This window comes from Echinops telfairi, unplaced genomic scaffold, assembly GCF_000313985.2.
Source record: "Echinops telfairi isolate 266 unplaced genomic scaffold, ASM31398v2 ScPeMD7_5592;HRSCAF=6446, whole genome shotgun sequence".
Classification (NCBI taxonomy): Eukaryota; Metazoa; Chordata; class Mammalia; order Afrosoricida; family Tenrecidae; genus Echinops; species Echinops telfairi.
In genome coordinates, this window is record NW_022109491.1 from 11523147 (window position 1) to 11543197 (window position 20051).

At 55.2% G+C, this 20051-nt stretch overlaps 2 protein-coding genes across 2 annotated transcripts; both read left to right on the forward strand.

Annotated features, from left to right (window-relative positions):
* Positions 1 to 2795: 2795 nt before the first annotated feature.
* On the forward strand, positions 2796 to 15812 carry WFDC5 (WAP four-disulfide core domain 5). The gene is made up of 6 exons (XM_013008256.1): positions 2796 to 2880; positions 5781 to 5921; positions 5992 to 6134; positions 13110 to 13159; positions 13434 to 13623; positions 15732 to 15812. The coding sequence occupies exons 1-6, from the start codon at positions 2796 to 2798 to the stop codon at positions 15810 to 15812; spliced, it is 690 nt and encodes a 229-aa protein (XP_012863710.1).
* Positions 15813 to 16678: 866 nt separating this feature from the next.
* Positions 16679 to 19342, forward strand: KCNS1 (potassium voltage-gated channel modifier subfamily S member 1). Its single transcript, XM_004698285.3, has 2 exons — positions 16679 to 17698; positions 18573 to 19342. Exons 1-2 carry the CDS (start codon positions 16679 to 16681, stop codon positions 18975 to 18977), a joined length of 1425 nt encoding a protein of 474 aa, XP_004698342.2. The 3' UTR covers positions 18978 to 19342.
* The last annotated feature ends 709 nt before the right edge of the window (positions 19343 to 20051 follow it).

Below are 20051 nucleotides of genomic sequence, written 5' to 3' on the forward strand. Positions count from 1 at the left end.
TATTAAAAGCTTTTATCAAAAATGAATGTTGAACTTTATAAAATGCCTTTTCTATATCAATTAATAGAATCATATGACTCTTTGGCTTGTAGGTGGATGACATTGATTTTTTTAAATATTGAATCCTCCTTGTACATCTAGTGAATCCTTGCATACTTAGTATGATCATGATTTATTATTTTCTTAGTGTGTTGAATTCTGTCAAAAATGTTAGCATCTATCTTCATAAGGGATCTTGGTCTATAACTTTGAATTCTGGAGATAGCTTTGCCTGTCTTAGGTATCAGGTCTATATTTGTTTCATGAAATGAGTTTAATAGTATATCCTTTTCTCTATCTTCTGAAATCATTTATTTGGATTCGTGTTAACTCTTTTCTAAGTGATTGATAGAATTCCTCAGTAAAACCATCTGGTCCTGGACTTTTTAAGGTTGGAATTTTAGTATTATTACTATTATTATTACAAGATTTATTTCTTCTTGTGTTACAGGTCTGTTAAGGAGTTCTGCATTAGTTTGTGTTAATTTAGGTAGGTGATATGTTTGTAGAAATGTATGCCTTTCTTTAACATTTTCAAATTTGTTGGAATACGATTCGCATGCATAAGCGGTGATTATAAATACCATGGCCTGGGTCAGGCTCACTTTAGTCCCCAGAGTGACATCCTTGCTTTTCAACACTTTAAAGAGCTCTTGTGCATCAGATTTACTCAGTGCAATACATGAGTTGGTATCTTTTTCATGACTGTTGGTTTAGCTGTGAAGATTTTGGTTTGCTTCACACTGAGTTGCAATTCATTCTGAGGGCTGCAGTCCTTGGTCACATGGTAGCCAAGCAGAATTAGAGAATTCAAGAACCATGGCTCCACCAAATGAAGGGGTGTCAGGTAGGCGACACCCATAGGATGTACTGCAGAGTGGTAGAGGCTCACACACATCCCTGTTCTTCCTTTCGCAGGTGAAACTTGACTAGATAGATCCAAAGCCTGAACATTGATCATGCCGTTTGAGACATCAATTCCACTTGACAAGTTAATCCTAAGGAAATAGAGAAGTTAATCCTAAGGAAATAGAGATGTAGGCCAACATATATGTAAAAAGATTGTCATCGCTGCTTTGTTTATAAGCGAAGAATTGGAAAGATACACACATTTTGCAATAGGGGGTTGATATATACTTTTGCACACAGATCTTACAGAATCTCCTGTGCACATCAGAAATCATGATGTTGGAGAACATGTCACGATACAGGGAAAACGTCTACAACATAGTCTTAGTGGGAAAGCATGCATTCCGGTGACCGTGTCTAATTTGTAATTGTGGTGGTGGTGATTTTAGGGGCTGTCGAGTTCATTCTGACTCATGGTGCTCCTGTGCCATCCTCACGATTGCTGTATGTCTAAGCCATTGTCCCATCTACTACGTCAATCCATTGTGTCCAGGATCTTCCTCTTTTTCATTGCCCTGGTACTCTACCAAGCATGATGTCCTTTATTCAAAGGCTGGTTTCCCCTGAAAACATGTCCAAATGACATGCGATGAAGTCAACTCATCTGGCAGGGAAAAAAGCCATTTAATTAATTCTTCCTCTAAAATAAACCAGCTGCGAGGAGAAAGGGAAGCATTTCAAAACTAATATCCAGTCATCAGAGAGAGGGCCCATCCTTTCCTGATGGCTCAGGAGGCAGCATGAGGGGTTCAAGTTAAACCCAAGAAAGAACTTCCTACACAGGAATGGATGAGGCAGACACTGAAATGCCACCTTCCTTTCTCAGGTGACAGGAGGCATTGCCCAACTTCCAGGGTTTAGGAACCGGATGGGAGGTATAGGGAGGACATGGTGGAAGTGTCAGCTTAGTCAGGAATTAGCTGTGAGCTCTTGGGCCGATCCCCTCCCATCTCTGGCCCACAGTTTCCTCATTCTCCAAATGAGAGGGGGAAGAGGATGGACTACTAGACTATTTCCGGCCCTGAGGAGAGGACTTCCTATGGTTTTGTCTGGGTCCCTTTATCTCTTACCCCACCCCGCACCGAGTGCAGAAACAAGCACCACAGATGTGAAATACAAAGTGAGGTCCCCCTGGCTGAGATGCCATTGTTCACTCAGTATCATACAGGGTCAATGTTAGGGGCTCAGAGGGCACCTACATCTATGACCAAACATCTTAACCACATCAAAACCCATGCCCCACACAGCCCAGACAGCTTGGGCAGCTCCAGGCAGGAGGAAGTCTGGTCAGGGGCCACAGGAGGTGGGCTTAACAAAACTACCCACCCACAGGGACCAATTCGAGAGGTCAGGGCTAGCCCAGGCCGACCTCCTCTGGCAGCGCGCCTCCCTTCCCAGGCATTCGCAAATCCCTCCACCTTCCGAAGCTGGCTTCCATCTCCTGCAAGAGAAACTGCCAAGGCTTCAAGCCCCTGAAAAAGGTTTTTTGTTTATTTTTTTAAAAACATAGGATCCAACCATCCTTGTCCTTTATACAAAGGGGGCAAACTGAGGCCCGAGGAGACACACGTTTGGCCAGTATCACAGTGCAAAGCAAGGATACTGGCAGGACTGGATCCTGGTCCTTCAGAACCCAAGGCAGCCCCACCCTGCCACCAGTTCCTTGCACCCCTACCAATGACACCCTTGGGCAGGGGGGTGGAGCCAGGATGAGGCTAACACTTGCCACTCTGTCCACCCCGTCTCCTTCCTCCCCTGACTCAGCTGCAGTAGCCTCCCCGGGACTTCTGGTGTTAATTTGAGGGCCTGTGGGCCCTGACCTCACTGGAGGTGCTCATTGCCCAAACATGAAGACCCGGAGCCTCTTCCTCCTGGTAGCCCTCCTGGCTTTGGGGAGCCAGCTGCCTGCTGTCTCAGGCCGAAAGAAGGGAGGTGAGTGAGGATAAGCTGGTTGGGTGGTCCTCCAGGGGCGGGGATGTTTTCAGTCCTGGGTCAGAAGTCGGGAGGCAAAGACATGGGGCTGAAAATGAAAGAAACAAATAGGAAGATCTTAGGGACAGACTCCGAAGCCCCCTCTCAGACTCCGATTCCTCTGCTCCGGGGGCCTGGAGGAGGGGGTGGCGGGTGGGGGACAGAGAGAACTGTCGTGATCTCACTTGGGTGCCCTTCTGTGGGTTCTCAGTCTGCCAGCAGCTTGGGCTGTTTGTGCCTGTGCGCCAGGCAGCCGCCTGTGTTTTGGGTACCTGGACAGGTCTTTCAGCTTGGCTCAACTTGTCTGTGCCTGCCCGCCCTGTGTGTGTGTGTGTGTGTGTGTGTGTGTGTGTGTGTGCGCGCACAAAGTGGTGTGCATTTCTATGTGCACATGTCTTTGTACCGGCAGGTCTGTGCTGCCAAGCTGTGTCATGTGACCATCCATGTGTGTACATGTCGGCCTTTGGGGTGGGGGGTGGCTGTGTGTGCATACGGCTTTGTGGTTGTAGCTATGGCCCAGTGACGGCAATGGGTTTCCCCCGCCTCTCCCCACCCTCCAGGGCAATCCGTAGAAGGGGTTGGAGAGGTGAGTGGACGTGTACATTTAGGGTCTATTGAGAGGGGGCTCAAATATAAGAGACAGTCCTCCCACCCCTTGTCTACTCCCAGCCCTGGAAGCCTGGGCTGGCTGCTGGCAGGCGAAGGCACCGGAGAGGCAACACAGATGCCCGCCTCCCCATGTGGGTGTGGCCTCCACCTCCATGCCTCCCAGGGGCTGGAACACGCTGACCTATATTCACATACAGCCTTGGCTCTGCCTTCGGTGATGGCGACACCGAAGTGGCTATGCCGCGTGGCCCCCTCCCCCACTCCCCCAGGAGAAAGTAGTTCCCTGCATCTTCTCTTCCTCCCTAGCCAAAGTTTGTTGCTCACAAGAGGGGTCTTTCTCTGCGGCAGGTGCACCTGGGGGAGGAGGGAGGAGGGTGCCCAGCCATGATGCTGAAGGAGGGAGGCAGGAAGTGGCCGCCCAACCCCAGGGCCGGGTGTGGTCCCTGCAAGGTCAACACTGCCCCGCGAAGACGTTGAGTCCTGGCCTAGAGGAGGAAGGAGGAGTCTGGGGACATCGACTTCCCTGGGCCAAGGACATTCGGAGCCAGTGTCAAGGTGGCACCTGAGGGGAGGCCTGTGGCATCAGCAAGACTCACCTCCCAACTCCTAAAACGGGGTCTAATGGCTCCCTGCGCGTAAATGGTGACTTGAGTCGTTCCAGGGAGCCCTGGTGGTGTTATGGGTACCTCATGGGGCTGCTACCCGCAGTTCGAAACTACCCACTGCTCCTCAGGAGAAAGATGAGGCTTTCTACTCTGATGACGATGAGGACCATCGAGTGCATGCGATGCCATAGAGGACAGGGTAGAACTGCCCCTGGAGTTTCTGAGAAGGTCACTCTCTAGGGGGATGGAAAGCCTCGTCTTTCTCCCGAACTGCAAGTGATTTGAACTGCTGACCTTGAGGTTAGCAGGCCCACACATAACCACTGTGACCCTGGGTGTCTCCTTTTTCCAGCAGCCGGCAACAATTCAACCCTAGCCAACCCCCTCCCGCAACTGGAGTTGAGCACTCACTGTGTGAGCAAGGCCCCTACTGTGTGTTGGGGTGGAGGGCAGCACCCAGGCAGCGGTTGGAGGTGGGAAGGGAGGACCCAGAGCTGGTTCTGGCTGTGTGCGCTCCCAGCCTTTCTCAGCTGAGTTGAAGCTCCTCCCTTCTGGTGGTGGCCACAGCAGGGGTGGGGGAGGCAGAGGGAGCGCTGCCGCTGCCCTGCGAGACCAGGAGTCACAATTGTAGCTCAGGCCTCAGAAAGGAGGGACAAACCCATTTCCAGGTTTGGTGTGAAACCCAGCGATGGTCCCAAACCCCAAACACAAGGGGTGGTTGGATCAGCCCTGCGGCAGATCATCAGAGTAAGGCTTCAAAGACAAGACTTATCACCCAAAGCCCCTTGCCACACAGTCCTCCTGCGGCTGACAATCACCCAGGGCACACAGGCAAGGTTGGAAGTCCCTTCACGGCCCTTCCTTTCCAACAGTCACAGTCCCCTGATAGGGGGTACCAGGTGCTGTGATAGGGACCGCGGCGTCTGCTTACCCAGCCTTCGGCCAAGAGGAGGGGTGCCCACAAGCAACACAGAGGGCCAGGTGCTGAAGGACCTTGGGGACCTGGGGCAGGATGAGGGCTGACCTAGCTAATCCGAGGTGGGCTGAGCAGGTGAGTGGAGTGTCAGACAGCATGGCGGGACAAGGTAGACCACAAGCCAGGGCCCTGCAGAAGGGAAGTAGCTGACGGGGGTTAGGAGCCACCAAGCAGAACGAGCTCCTGAGAGATGGCGCTGCCTCTGCCACCCGAGAGTCACGCTCTGGGCAGCCTGTGTCCACAGGCAGAAAGCTGAGCCTTGGAGCAAAGCAGCACAGAGACTCGCTGAAGGACAGGCCAGCGGCTGTGCGGTGCCGATCAGTGGGTTCCATCCGACTCGTCGCGAACCTCTGTACCACAAAATGAAACGCTGCCTGGTCCTTCGAAAGCCTCCCAGTTGTTCTGGTGTTTGAGCCCATGGATGCCTTCCTCTTTTTCGCTGCCCCTCTGCTTCACCAGCATGCTGCCCTTCTCCAGGGACTGGGCTCTCCTGACAGCACGTCCCCAGTAGGTTAGACCAAGTCTCACCATCCTTGTCTCTCAGGAGCATTCTGGCTGTACTTCTTCCAGGAAAGATAGGGGTGGGGCATTTGGAGGCGATCTCCCAGGCCAGAGCCATAGAAGGCACCTTGAGGTGCCGCTTGGCTGCAAGGTTTGGCATTTTCTTATAGAGAAATCGGGAGGCTGCCCACCAGACGATGGGCCCTGCCTCCTCTCTGTGCCTGACCAGTGCGTGGATGACAGCCAGTGTCCCGCCCGTAGGAAGTGCTGCTACCGTGCTTGCTTCCGCCAGTGCCTCCCCAGGGTCTCAGGTAAGTGCCCCTCCCCCTTGCTGCCCACCTGCCAGGTGTCCGCAGGCCTCACCAGACCCTTGTGTTGCAGTGAAGCAGGGCATCTGTCCCCAGAACCGCCTGCAGTGCCTGAGCCCCACACAGCACCTTTGTCACACGGACTCGGACTGCTCCGGCTCAAAGCGCTGTTGCCCTGGGCCTTGCGGCCGGGACTGCAGAGACACCCCCACAAAGGTAAGCCCTGGTGCGCCCGGAGCGGCTCCTTCTCTGTGCCCCCTGGTTAACAAATCCACCAGGAAACATCCCCAGAAGCTGGGTCACCCCACGTCCGGGAGAGGGGTGGTGGGTTGGCATGGCAGTCTTGCTGGGATGACGAGGCGTTGGGAGCCTTGCTTCCCTGACTGCCTGTGCTGTGTGACCTTCAGCAACGCGTAGCCTGCTCTCGGCTGCACGTTGCCCTTTTGAAGAAGGCTGTGGGGAGAGTAAGCCCAAACTCAGAACCCATCCTCGGGAGGTGTTAAACACACCCCCCACCCCTCTGCCTCCTCTGTCTTTCCTCAAACTAATTCAGGTTCCAGATCCAGGGTTCTGACCCCCAAGGTGGGCTTCTCAAGAGAAACAGATGAAAGTGGGGGCCTGGGTCATGGGACCCTTGACCCACCAGGCAGCACCATCTCCACCGCCGGCAGAAGCTCCAACCTTCTGGTCCAACACTAACCTGGTGTCACCTCCCTTGCAACTTGCCACCCCCACATTCCTCCTGCAGAGTTCCTCCAGTCCCTGACTATCCAGGGCCTCCTCTCCTCCCACTGCCAAGACACGCGGAGCTGGCAGCCCCTCCTCAATGCTTGCTGGGAGTCTTCTCTTCCCTTGTACGTGTTGTTCCTTCCACCTGACGCGCCTGGCCCCCCTGCCCTGCCAGGGGGTCTCCTGACCCTCTAAGTCCCCTCTGTGGAGCCCTGTCACCTCCTGCAGACAGCCCAGCCCCTGGGATGTATGCGTGTTGTAGCCGGGGTCTGTAAGCCTCAGTCAACTCACCATTCCTTCTGCCTTGTCCGCCGGGCCGGCAGGACGCCAAGCCATGGTTCCTCAATGCCTCTTGACCTGATGTGTTTCTTTCAGTGACATCACTGTTTTGTATACAAATAAATTTATTTACAAAGACATTGTCTCACCAGCAAACATCGGAGAGGCAAGGCCCCTTGTTGTACATAGAATATAACCGTCGTACACCTACATGCATAAGATGCCAACAATTCCCTGCCATCAAGTTGCTGCTGATTCATGGCAACCCTACAGCACAGGCTAGACCCGCCCCTGTGAACTTCGGAGACTGTAACTCTCTATGGGAGCAGAAAGTCCCGTCTTTCTCCCTCGGAGCAGCTGGTGGTTTCAAAGTGCTGACCTTGCAGTTAGCAGGCCTACACATAACCACCAGGCCACCGAGCCTCCCCCTTAGTGCCTGGAAACCGTTAAGTTTCATTAAAGCCAATCCTGTCGGATGGGACTACATTAAATCATGTGACTCAGGTCTAGCTAGGATGGCACCTGTCAAGACTGTCAGCTCTCTGTCTTGTTTCCTGGGTTTTGGAAACCAGCTGCTGGGGGTGGGGGGGTGGGGGAGGTGGATGCTGACTCGCCGTGGCACCCCAAGTCCACGTGTCTGAGACCTGTGCTCCACGGAGGTTTCAAAGCCTGGCTTCCAAATAGATCACCAGACTTCCTTCCAAAATGCCTCTGGGCGGACCTGAACCTCAAACCTTCCAGGGAGCAGCGGCACGAGCTGACTCTCTGGACCACCCAGGGACTCCATGGAATCGACCCTGGTGAGGGTTACCGTGGAGTTAAAGACCTGGATCCCTAACCTGAACCTCTCCCTGGTGTGCTCCGGAAAACCAACCTCACTGCCATCGAGTCGATGCTGACTCACAGTGACCGTAGGGCAGGGCAGAACTGCCCCTGTGGGTTCCCGAGACAGTCACCTCTTTCTCCTGCTGGTGGTTTCAAACTGCTGCCCTTGCAGTTAGCAGCCCGACGGGTAACCACGAGGGCACCAGGACTCCCATCCCCGGTGTACTGAAAGCCTGAAGAGACATTGGGCATGTCCCTCCGAGGGTCAGGACTGTGGAATGCTGGACCTAGATGTGCCCTGACACCACTTCATATGCCCCGTCCCCCCAAAGCACACACACACATTTGGAGACATGGTGCTTGAGCGGCTGGGCTCTCTGCCTCAGTTCTCCCCACCCCTGGGGGCAGGCAGCGGGGCGAGGGGGGTGTGTGTGTACACATCCCTGGCCCAGCGACTTGGGCTTGGGCCCCGGCCTTGCTCAGCTAATGACACGTGGGTGAAAATGAGAGTGCGCCAGGTTCAAGGTGAGGCGTCAGCCTTTGGAGTGTCCACACCCCCCCACCCCAACCCCCCCACGAGAAAGGCATTCCCAGAGTGCCACGGGGCCTGCAGCTGAGCAGTCCCTGCCACCCCTCCAGCCCAGCAGAGCCACACGCAGGGCTGCCCACGGCTCGGGGGAATGGAACGGAAAGATCGTGGGCATTTGCCATGCACTTTTTGAAGCCCTCTCCTACATGTTTGTGGGAGGGGAAGCATCATGTGGGGGTTCTTTTTTGTTGTTGTTGTTTTTTCCGGAGATGGATTTTTTTGGTTGGTTTGTTTGAGATGAACTTGTTTGTCAGTAAGACTCCATTTCAACGTTACACTTCCTTTTTGTTGTTGTTGTTGTTGATTTCATCTCTGAGATGGGCTGTGTAAATATAAAATACACACAGTACGCTTCTTTAAAAACAAAACAAAATCTCTCCAGCTTCCATATCCCTCAAACCTAAGCAGGGGTTTGAGGGGCTGAAAGAGAAGAGGGTGTAGGGGTCCTTTGTTACACAGGGTGATGGTCATAAGAGCTTGCCTGCTTAGAATAATGTAACCTGAGTGACCGTGCCCCCCACATGCCACCTAGCTCTCCCACAGTCCTGAGAGAGAGGGGCTCTGCCAGTGCCCTCTGATAATGAAGAGGTCAAGGCTTGGGGAGGAGTGGTTCACAGCTGAGCAGCAGGGCAGCCAGGACTCAACCACATCACACTCTGTCGCTGCTGACCTTGTGTTGATTCCGGTGCATAAAGACCCGATGGACCACATTCCTCCTCAGGTAATAACACACCTCAGGAAATGCCCTCTCCCCCTTGCTGGGGCCGACCCCAAGGCGGGTGGGCACCCAGAGCCCTGTGCCTCAGGGACTCAGGCTCCCATCTACCCATGAGCAAGACCGGGAGCCAAAATGACACATCACTGGGTCGAAGGTTACACAGCCGCTTGGTGCAGAGGCAATATGCAAAGGCAGTCTATTGGCTGACGATTGCTAGTAACCAATCACTGCAGCACATGCTTATTAGCCCACAGATTTTGTAACCCCAGCACCAGCGCATGGCCTCAGGGGGCTCCCCAGGGGCGGAGAGCACCTGCCAGATGTACATGGTTGTCAATAGAAGTTCCGCTTCCCGGGGGTTGTTGGACTTGGGAGGCTCATTTTCTAGCCAGTTGTTGGCTGGATGTGGCCCTTTTTCCATCTAGCTTCATCCGTCAGCCAGCAGTCACAAGCTAATCGTGGAAAGGACACCCCACCATGGTGGCCTTGTCCCATCCAGCAGAAGGGAGTCAGGGAGCCCAGTTCACCCTCAAAGACCAGCAGGGATCACACAAAAAAGCTCCTCGTGGGAAGCTGGCCGCCACACCCAGGTCACCTTCATCCCCAAATGCTGTGCCTTCAGCAGCAGTGGGTCCAAGCGGCCATTTGGAGGCAGGGACTGAGGCACATGAAAGGTAGGACACCCCTCCCCCTCCAGGAACTCCCACCCTGGCTCCTCCCACTCAAAACTCAGTTTACCTCCCACAACACGATCTTGGGCCGAAACTAGATCACAGCTCCATGAGAAACAGGTCTGTCTTTCCTCTTTGGGGGGAACCACCCCTCCAGCTCTAGGAAGAACCCTCGAGTTCTGGGGTTAGTGCAGGCTGCCTCAGTTTCCCTGTTAGGGAATGAAGGAGCTGGGTGAAATTCTCACGCCGTGCCTTCCTCCCCTCACTCCCGGCTTCGAGGGAGAAGCTGGGACGGCAGTCTGTCACTGGGTTGGCTGCTTAGGGGGAGAATCACCCGTCGCATGTGTCTTCCAGGGACCTGAAATGTGGCCAGTCAACAAGAGATGTGTTGTACATGGGTGCGCGAGCAGAATTCTGGGGTGACTCCCATGACCAGGGGCCTGGGTCATCCCTCCCCCTCCACGTGTGGGCTGTCCCATGAATGCATCTTTTCTGGAAAAAGTGAAATGGCCCTGGGTGGGCCTGACCTCATCAGGGGAGTCCTTCAAAAGCCAAGCTTTCTCTGGCTGGTCACAGAAGAGCAGGTCGGACATTCCAGCTGTCTGGAAGACAGGAGACCCCCACGTGGTCAACGGCCTATAAGGGGCGCATGTGAGGATCTGAGTGATGCTCAGAGAGCAGCTGGAGGAAAGCAGGGATCTCAGTGTGCCCTCTGCAAGGGAGTGAATCCTGCCGACAACCTGTGAGCTTAGGGGAAAACCCCTCCAAACTCACGGCCATTGAGTTGATGTTGACTCATAGTGACCCCAGAGGACAGGGGAGAACGGTCCTGTGAGTTTCTAGATTGTCACTTGGGTGTTGAAAGCCTCTTCTGTCTCCCTCCAAAGTGGCAGGTGGTTTCGAACTGCTGACATTGATCACAGCCCAATGCATAACCACTATGCCTCCAGACCAGTAAACTTAGAAGAGAACTCCAAGTTTCCACTGAGAAGACTGGCTCTGACCAATGCCTTGCTCCAGCCCAGAAGTCTGAGCAGAGATTCCGAACAAAGGACCCAGCCATACCAGGTCCAGACTCCTGACCTACAGAAAGCTGGGCATTACATTGGCACTGTCTTCAGCCACTAAGTTCGTGGTAATTTGTTATACAGCAACAAAAAAAACAAATACACCAGAGTTCAAAGACAGCACAAAGGTGCAGAATAGCTCATTAGGAAAGAATTTATTGATTTATGTGAAACTGATAATATTTGGATAAATGAAAGATATCACTGAAGTTGGCTTCATCATCAGAAAAGTTTTCATTGCATCTGTGAAGGCTCGCTTGATATTTCTACTGGATCGTGCCGGCCTGGAGGACCAGGGAGTCAGTTTTACGCCCACTCAAGTCCCTTCGACTCTTAAAACCTTTCCTTTCTGTACCTGTGTGACTGTAGTAGTTGCATAATCTGGTATCAATTTGAGGATTAAGAGTGTAGGGGTGGAGTCTAGCCTGTCAATCAGGATATAGCCTATGAGGCCTCTGTGTGGGCATGGCCTTTTCTTGAGGATTCTGGGAGCTCCTGTATTTCCTCCTTGGAGGCTGGAGACACTCTCTCTCAGCTCACTCCCTGTAAGACATCCCTAGGGAAAAGCCACATGAACTTACCCTGATGCATCCTTGGGAGCTGGAAAAGCCACATGGAGACCCTTGCCAGCACTGGGATGCTTACAATGCCACTGGATCCACAAGACTTCCCACCCACTGGCCTGTGATCTTCCTGCATTTGGCATCACTGCATGTGTTTCGTGAGTCTGAACAGGGCTTTATAGATTGGTATCAAGCATATGGGTTCATATCGGACTTAGGGACTTGATCTGGACTGGGCGGATGCTTTCTCAATATTCAATTGCTCTTGGATATAAAGCTCTTTCCCATACACATGAGTGTCTCTATGAATTTGTTTCTCTAGTCTACCCGGACTAACACAGTGCCACTGTACCTATTCCATTTGCAAGAGACCCTGGTGGTGCAGTATTGGGTGGCTAACCCATAGGTGGAGGGTTCAAACCCACCAGGGGCTTTGTAGGAGAACGATGAGGCAGTCTGCTTCTGTAAAGATTTACAACCTGTGGAGAAGTCCTGCTCTGCTGTCTATTCCATTGCAACCTTGGGGAATTGCAATGGAATAGACAGCAGTGGGGCAGGATTTGGATGGCACAGTGGTGAAGCACTGGGCTGGTAATTAAAAGGTGTGAGGTTCACTTCCTCCTGGGCTCGGTGGAAGAAAGGTCCTTGCAATGTGCTCCAGTAGGGAAACCCTATGGGGGTCTTCTGGTGCCACATGGGTCATTCTGAGCAAAACTTGACCCCACTGCACCAGGCAACGCGCCAACCCCACTTACAGCTTCAGTGAGATGAAGCCTGTGGGGTAAGACCCAAGCCTGCTCGAGTCCATTCGGCCCATTCCTACGCTATCAAGAGGAGACAGCCTCATCTTTCTGCCACGGAGTGGCTGGTAGGTTTGAAATGCCCGCCTTGCCACGAACCCCCCAATGTCTATCCGGCAGCGCCACCAGGGCTTGTTGGCCCCAGGTAGGTCCTCGATGTTGATTTATTATCATGATTAGTTGTCAAATAAAAGCAAATCCAGTTAGGGCAAGGCTTCAGAAAAGAAGGCTGTCTGTTGCAGCAGGAGAATGGATCCAGCTCAGAAACTGAGTTTCAAAATCACGCAGAAACGGACTTTGCTTTCCCAATAGGGTAAGAAGGGGCAAGTGGTAAGCCCACCTCGCTCTTTGAGAGTGAGCCCAGCTTGAGGCAAGCAGAGCTCAGGGGCTGTAGGATAAAGCTCAGGGTAAGAAATGGGCAGTGCTGGGCCAGAGCAGTAACAGCCGTGGTGAAACAATAATACTTCCTTGTACAGAGCTCCCCCCACACCCAATCCTCAACCAAGCACACAAGGGGCTCTCCATCCTGCTTGCTGATTACACAACCTTTACCAAGGGAAGGACTTCATCCTCACAGCCCACCTGGAAGGTGAGAATTAGGACCCAACCAGCAGATGAGGAAACAACCTCATCATTTGGGGAAAATGTTCCCAGGTCTCAGGTAACAACCTGGTGGGGTCTCTTAGTTTATCCTCTTCTCCCGAAAATACCAAACCCCAAGCCCCTTGCTAGCCAGTTGGTTCAGATTCACCCCACAAGACAGAGTAGAACTGTCCCCTGGGGTTTCCCAGGCCTGACCCCTCACCCACACAGTGGGTACAAACCACCATCCATAGCACCCTAGCTCTTAACCACTCTGGTGCCCATTCCAACGCGAATCCACTCCCCGCAGAAGTCTCAGGAGCATGTGGGGAGTGTCCCAAGTGCACAAGTCCTGTGTCCCATCCCAGGTGCACAAGTCCTGGCCGGATGCCCTTGAGCCAGTGACTGAGCCTGACCGGTGAGGCCAGACTGCGGGCTTGTCCCTGAAAAGTTTGTGTCAGGAATCAGTGAGGTAATTCAACTGAAGCCGAGGGCCTGCACTTACTAAATGCTCCAGGAAGGAAACCATTCCTCCCACACCTCTGTCAGCCCTGTCTAGGGGGATCCCATCGCTGGCATGACCCCTCCTCTGGGGACCCTGGTCTCCAGCCCCCACCACCTACACCCCAACCGAGTCAGAAATAGAAACCTCCGCCTCCGGCCGCCGGCTGCCGCCCTCCCTCCCCCCGCAGAGGGCCGGCAGCGATCGATGCGGCCTCAGCCGCGGGGGACAGAGGGAGCCGGGAAGGGGGGGGGGGGGGGGCCGCCGGCAGCAGCACGGCTAGGCGGCCCGGGGCAGAGGAGCCCGGGGCGCGGCCGGCGGCTCCTGGCCTGAGCACCTTGAAGAACCGACACGCCAGGCGGCCAGAGGGGCTGCGACAGGTAAGGGGCCCCCATGGGGAGGGGCGTGGTCTCAGAAAGAGAGGAGAGATGGATTGGGGTTCCGAGGACTGCCCCCACCCCTATGCCCTCAAGGAGGAAACCATGAGGGGGCTGGCGTGCTTGGGGGAGGCTGGGAGAGCTCCTTTGCACATCTGTAAAATGGGTTAAAAGGCCCAACCTGCGGGCTGCTGGGGACTGTCTGGCTGAATGTGGAATGACGGGTGCCCATCGCTGGGTCCAACACATCGGACTCAAAAAGGTGTAGGGAGAGAAGCTGGAGTTACCAAGTCTGGTGTCCATGCTCGCTGGTGCCCTGGACAAGCTGGGAGATTCAGACAGGTCATGTGGTCTTCTTAACTGACCTTCAGAGTCTGCCCAAGAACTGTTTGTTGGCGGACCCCAGTGTAGGGAGTGAGAAAATGAGGTTCCCCTGTGGCTAAATGGGTAATGGAACTGGATGAGGAACCTTGCTGTCCAGCCCCCAGTCCAGGTGCAGGAGATGAGCATGGAGCTAGCTGCCCCACACGTGCATTTATTATGCACCTCTTCTGTGCCGGGGGCCTGCCGTGCTGGGAAGAATCGTGCATTAGGGAATCCTCAAAACCTCATTGCATCCTAAACATACCTGGTTCCCCAGTTTACAGATCAGGAAACTGAGGGTCATGTGTTATCCTCAGAGCTCATGGCATCCATCATAGCATCAGACAATGTTTACAGAGAGAAGGTGTGAGGGGAACGGGCCTGCTCAGAATCACAGAGCTAAGTGGGGGGCTCGGCTGGGCATTTGGAGCCAGGCCTGACCAGAGGGGATGTTTACCGAGCTCCCAGGGCTGTGCGGCAGGGGCTTTGCATACCTACTCCAGAGGGATTTTCCTGAAAGTGTTGGCGTTCCCATTCCAGGGGTCGGATTGCTGAAGCCAGATGGGGAGGAAACTGACCTGAGGTCACACAAGTTAAAGCCAGAAGCAGAACCCGACCCACCTGCCCCCCAGCTCAGGGTAAGTGAAGGGCACCCTGCTCTGGCCAGGCACTGGGCCAGGCACTTCAGGACACAGTCCTCCCACCCACCTCAAGAAGCTGGTGCTCCTGAACCCACAGTGGAGGGGGGACAATGAAGGGCTGGGGGTGGGAGCGGTGAGTCACTGGCCCTCCACTTCCTCGGAGCCAGGAGCCAGTGGGCAGTGGAAGGATCTAGCAAAATCCTCAGCCTCCACTAAAGCAGAGCATATTCCATACTCTACCTTGATTCTCCAGCCACCCTTGGTGATGGGTGCTACTGCGTCCATTGTACAGATAAGGGCACCACAGTCTGGAAGAACAGGTATCTTCCCCAGGACCCCAAGCTGCAACCCAAGCCCATTGCCATCGCGTTATTTCTGATGCTGTCCCTACAGGACAGAGAAGAACTGCCCCACTGGGGTTTCAGGGCTGTACGTCTTTACGGATGCATCTTTTCCAACAGAGCCATCGGGGTGAGAGTGGTGCTGCTTTTGGTTAGCAGCCAAATGCTTAAGCACAGTGCTGCTGGGGGCCCCTTTTAAGGCGCAGGAAGCAGGATGGAAATCCAGCTCTCCTGAGTTCAGAAGACAAGGGAACAGCTTGTTAAATTGAGGAAACCTCTTCTGTGCCACATTTCCACCGCAATCCCCTGGCTGTTGAGTCAAAACCCACAGTGACCCTCTGGCCCCACAGGACAAGGCAGCTCTACCATAAGGTTTTCAAAAGTGGAAATCTTTACGGAAGTAGATGGACACATCTTTCTTGCACAGAGCGCTGGTGGGCTTGAACCACGGGGCTTTTCGTAAGCAGCCAATCGTTTAACCGCACACCACCAGGGTTCCTGATAAAGACATTAAGTCTTGTAATCTTATTTCATCTTTGTAACCACACTGGAGGTGGCTATTTTGGCTCTGACTTGCCAGAGGCTCAGAGAGAGGTTATGTCGCTTGGCCAAGGTCACATGACAGGTAAAGTTCAAGGTCAGGTCTTGCTGACTACACATGCTCCCCACAGTCTAAGCCGGTTGTTCTCACACTAGAGCAAGCATCAGAATCACCCTCCAGGCTGCTGGGCCTCAAGTTCAGAGTCTCTCCTTGAGTCTACCGCAGTCTGCCAAATTTGCATCTCTACCAAATTCCCAGCTGCTACTGCTGCTGCTGGTCCAGGTAACACCTGTGGAGACTGTTTGACCAACTCCATCTTCCCAACAACCTTGGCTGGGAAGCAATAACTAGTCCTGTGTGGCAGGGGAGTGACCAGAGGGTCAGAGTGCCGGCATGTCTAAGATCCCCCAGGGGGCCTCTGGTTTATCCAGGTTTGTCTGAAAAGACAGAGATGAGCCCCCACCCAGAGCTAAGGAACCCTGGTGATGCAATGACTAAGCACTAGGGTGCTAATGCAAAGGTTTGCACCCACCAGCCCCTCCCTGGGGAAAGACGTGGCTGCTGCGGGGCGGGCGCAGGAATGGACTCAGTGGTACACGCCTTCACAGGTCTTTCTGCTGTGCAACCGGCCTGTCAACTGACATCCGGTCCATGCCGACTCATTTCCATCGCCCCAATAAGGCAGGGTAGAATCGTCCCTGTGCGTTTCTGAGACTGCAACTCGTTACAGGCATAGAAAGCCCCACCCCCACCCCCCACGGCTTTATCTAGGAGGAGATGCAAGGAAGGTGATTTGAGGAGGATTAAAACACAGCCCTGGCTCTGCGTCCAGAGGGGGTTTGCATATCCAGCATTTCACACTTAGCCTCCGACATCACTGCCGGGCAGTGTCAAGTTGATTTTGACTCCCAGCGACCCCATGTGACCAAGTAGAACTACCCGACTGGCTTTTCTAGGCTGTGGTCTTTAAGGAAGCAGGTCATCGTGTCTTCTCCTTAGGGACCCCTGGGTGGGAGCCAACCTTTCGATGAGCAGCCGAGCGCTTGGTCCTTGTGCCACCAGGGTGGTGGATGCGGGGCAGGTAGGGTTGTGGTTCGAACCTTCCAGAGGAGGTTGGCAGACCCCCTCGCAGCTCCCCCTTTTCACGTCCACAGGCCGGGCGCTCCGCCACCATGGTGAGCGAGTCCCCCCGCGCCAGCGCCCCGTGGCGGCGACGGGACGAGGCGCTCCGCGTGAACGTGGGCGGGGTGCGCCGGCTGCTGAGCGCGTGCGCCTTGGCGCGCTTCCCGGGCACGCGGCTGGGCCGGCTGCAGGCGGCGAGGTCGGAGGAGCAGGCCCGGGGCCTGTGCGACGACTACGACGCGGCGGCGCGCGAGTTCTACTTCGACCGGCACCCGGGCTTCTTCCTGGGCCTGCTGCACTTCTACCGCACCGGGCGCCTGCACGTGCTCGACGAGCTGTGCGTCTTCGCCTTCAGCCAGGAGGCCGACTACTGGGGCCTGGGCGAGGGCGCGCTGGCCGCTTGCTGCCGCGCGCGCTACCTGGAGCGGCGCGTGGGCCGGCCGCGCGCCTGGGACGAGGACAGCGACGCGCCCAGCAGCGTGGACCCGTGCCCGGACGAGATCTCCGACGTGCAGCGCGAGCTGGCCAGCTACGGCGCGGCGCGCTGCGGCCGCCTGCGCCGCCGCCTCTGGCTCACCATGGAGAACCCCGGCTACTCGCTGCCCAGCAAGCTCTTCAGCTGCGTCTCCATCGGCGTGGTGCTCGCCTCCATCGCTGCCATGTGTATCCACAGTCTGCCGGAGTACCAGGCCCACGAGGCGGCGGCCGCCGTGGCGGCTGTGGCCGCGGCCCGCGGCGCGAACGAGGCGCACTTGGACCGGGTGCTGCAGCGCCTCGAGTACTTCTGCATCGCCTGGTTCAGCTTCGAGGTGTCCTCGCGGCTCCTGCTGGCCCCCAACACGCGCAGCTTCTTCTGCCATCCGCTCAACCTGATCGACATCGTGTCGGTGCTGCCCTTCTATCTCACGCTGCTGGCTGGGGCCATCCTCGGCGACAAAGGTGGCGCGGGCGGCGAGGGGTACGGCGACCTGGGCAAGGTCGTGCAGGTGTTCCGCCTCATGCGCATCTTCCGGGTGCTCAAGCTGGCACGCCACTCCACCGGGCTCCGATCGCTGGGCGCCACGCTCAAGGTAGGTCCTCAGAGGTGGGGTGGGTGACACCATCCGTGTGTAGGTCCACTGTGAACGGAGGCGGCTAGGCCTGGGACTAGAGGGTGGCTGTCCATGTCACAACCGATCGGACCCTCCCAGTGGCCATGTCAGGAAGGCGCCCTATGATGCCCCTGACCCAGGGGAGGAAATGGGGACATCGTTGTGCTGGACTGTCTTTTAAAAAGAGAAGAAACAAGTTCACTTTCCATGGGTCTGCCAAACATAGCAGAGACCATGTAAAGCAAGTTTCTAGTTAGAGTCTCTCCTAGCACCTTTATTGGGGGAGGTGGTCATCTAGTGGCCATCTTGGGGGGGTGCACCTAGCTCACTGCCCTAAGTCTCGGCCTCAGGGCATGGGTTTTGTCAGGCAGGTGCATCCTCTGGGCAGGCAAGGGGGAGCGTGTTCTTCCTCAGCTTCCTTGGGGGAACAGAAGATTCACTTGTCAGAAATATGATAGGCCATTCAAGCAAGGGCACAGGAAGCCATCTCTCCACATTGTGCAGCACAAGCTGTGGTTTGCTTGGTTCTGCAAAAGCCTTAAGAACCACAAGCTTTTCATTCATTGGCTGCTGCCAACAGTGCCTCCCGGGTTCGAAAGAGACCCCGTGCTCTAGTAAGCACGTTGATCAGCGGACATTAGGCCTGGGCTCCGGTGCCTGCGAGCTCTGCTGCCTATTCTGGCTGGACTAGAATGGAATCAGAGGGGGCAGGCTTTGGCTACCTGCTGCACTTTGCTGTGTGACCTCGGGTCTGTTCTTTCGGCTTCCTCAGCCTTGGTTTCCCGCTCCCCCATGCTCACTATGTGGTCTTTAAGCCTGTCCAGCTCTGAAGGGTTCCCACCTTCTCTTCCAGCACAGCTACCGCGAGGTGGGCATCTTACTGCTGTACCTGGCCGTGGGCGTGTCCGTGTTCTCTGGCGTGGCCTACACCGCTGAGAAGGAGGAGGACGTGGGCTTCAACACCATCCCGGCCTGCTGGTGGTGGGGCACGGTGAGCATGACCACCGTGGGCTACGGAGACGTGGTGCCTGTGACAGTACTGGGCAAGCTGGCAGCTTCAGGCTGCATCCTGGGGGGCATCCTGGTGGTAGCACTCCCCATCACCATCATCTTCAATAAGTTCTCCCACTTCTACCGGCGCCAGAAGGCCCTGGAGGCAGCCGTCCGCAATAGTGGTCACCGGGAGTTTGAAGACTTACTGAGCAGCATTGACGGGGTGTCAGAGGAATCCCTGGAGACATCCCGTGAGACCTCTTAGGAGGGGAGGTCTGCAGACCTGGAGGCTCAGGACCCCAGTGAGCCTCCAAACTCTCAGGTGTATTCAAGCCAGCGCTTCATGCTTTCTTCCCAAATCCCGGAGAGTCTGCGGAAACAGCAGAGTCCACCCTCATTAAATTTTTCATGACGCCTTCCGCTGGCCTGAGAGATGAGACCCAGAAGTAGGGTCCCTTCCTCCAAAGGTCCAGGACAGGTAGTGTTGCCTGAGATTCTGTGAGTCTGGACAGCGACCTCCCAGCCACCCACAGAGCAGGTAAGAGCCAGAGGGGGAAGTAAAAGGATGCTGTTTCCAAGTACCTGCTCTTAGCCTCCTCTCCGTGAGCCGAGGCTGGAGGAGGAGAATGAGCCCCAGGTCACCAGTGAGGACACTGCGTATCAGAGAAGTGCATCTGAGCCACACAAGTGTCTCACACTGAGAAGCAATGAAGCTGGGTTTGGGATTCCCCGCTTGGTGACTTGCCACTATCCATGTTCCTTCCACTCTGTCCTCCCTCGGGCTTCACTCAGTTTGCGGATGGTTTTAGGCAGGTCTCGGATCCCTGGAGGTGGTCTGCGGGGTCAGGGAAAGAACCGGACAGGAAACCCAGATCCAGGAACCCCTGGACTGCAGCTGCCTTCTCAGGCTGTCTTGAGATCAACACAGTCCCCGAAGGAGCTCTTAGGGGGCCGGAAGACCTGAGGTTGCCAGCAGGACCGGCTGTGTGAAGTAGGCACGTCCCTGCCCCATCTCCAGAGTCAGCCCACTGGTGACCCCATCACAGTCTATGACCCACAGGAAGATGAAAGCCAAGTGGAACTAGTTGACCTTCCAAGTGTTGGTGGCCATGCTTGAAACCCACCCATTCAATATCCACTCGCCTCCCCACTCTCCCTGCCTGCCTTGATTGTCCATCCAGGCAAAGGCTCGGGACACCTGTGGCCAGCTCCAGCCCTCTCCTGTGGGGCAGATGTCTCAACATCCCCTGCTGCACCCCTCCCCGTCCCTTGCTGAAAAGGTGGGCCAGCGGAGGGAATGTTCCCTGAGTACCCTCCACATGCTGCTGCCAGAGCTCTG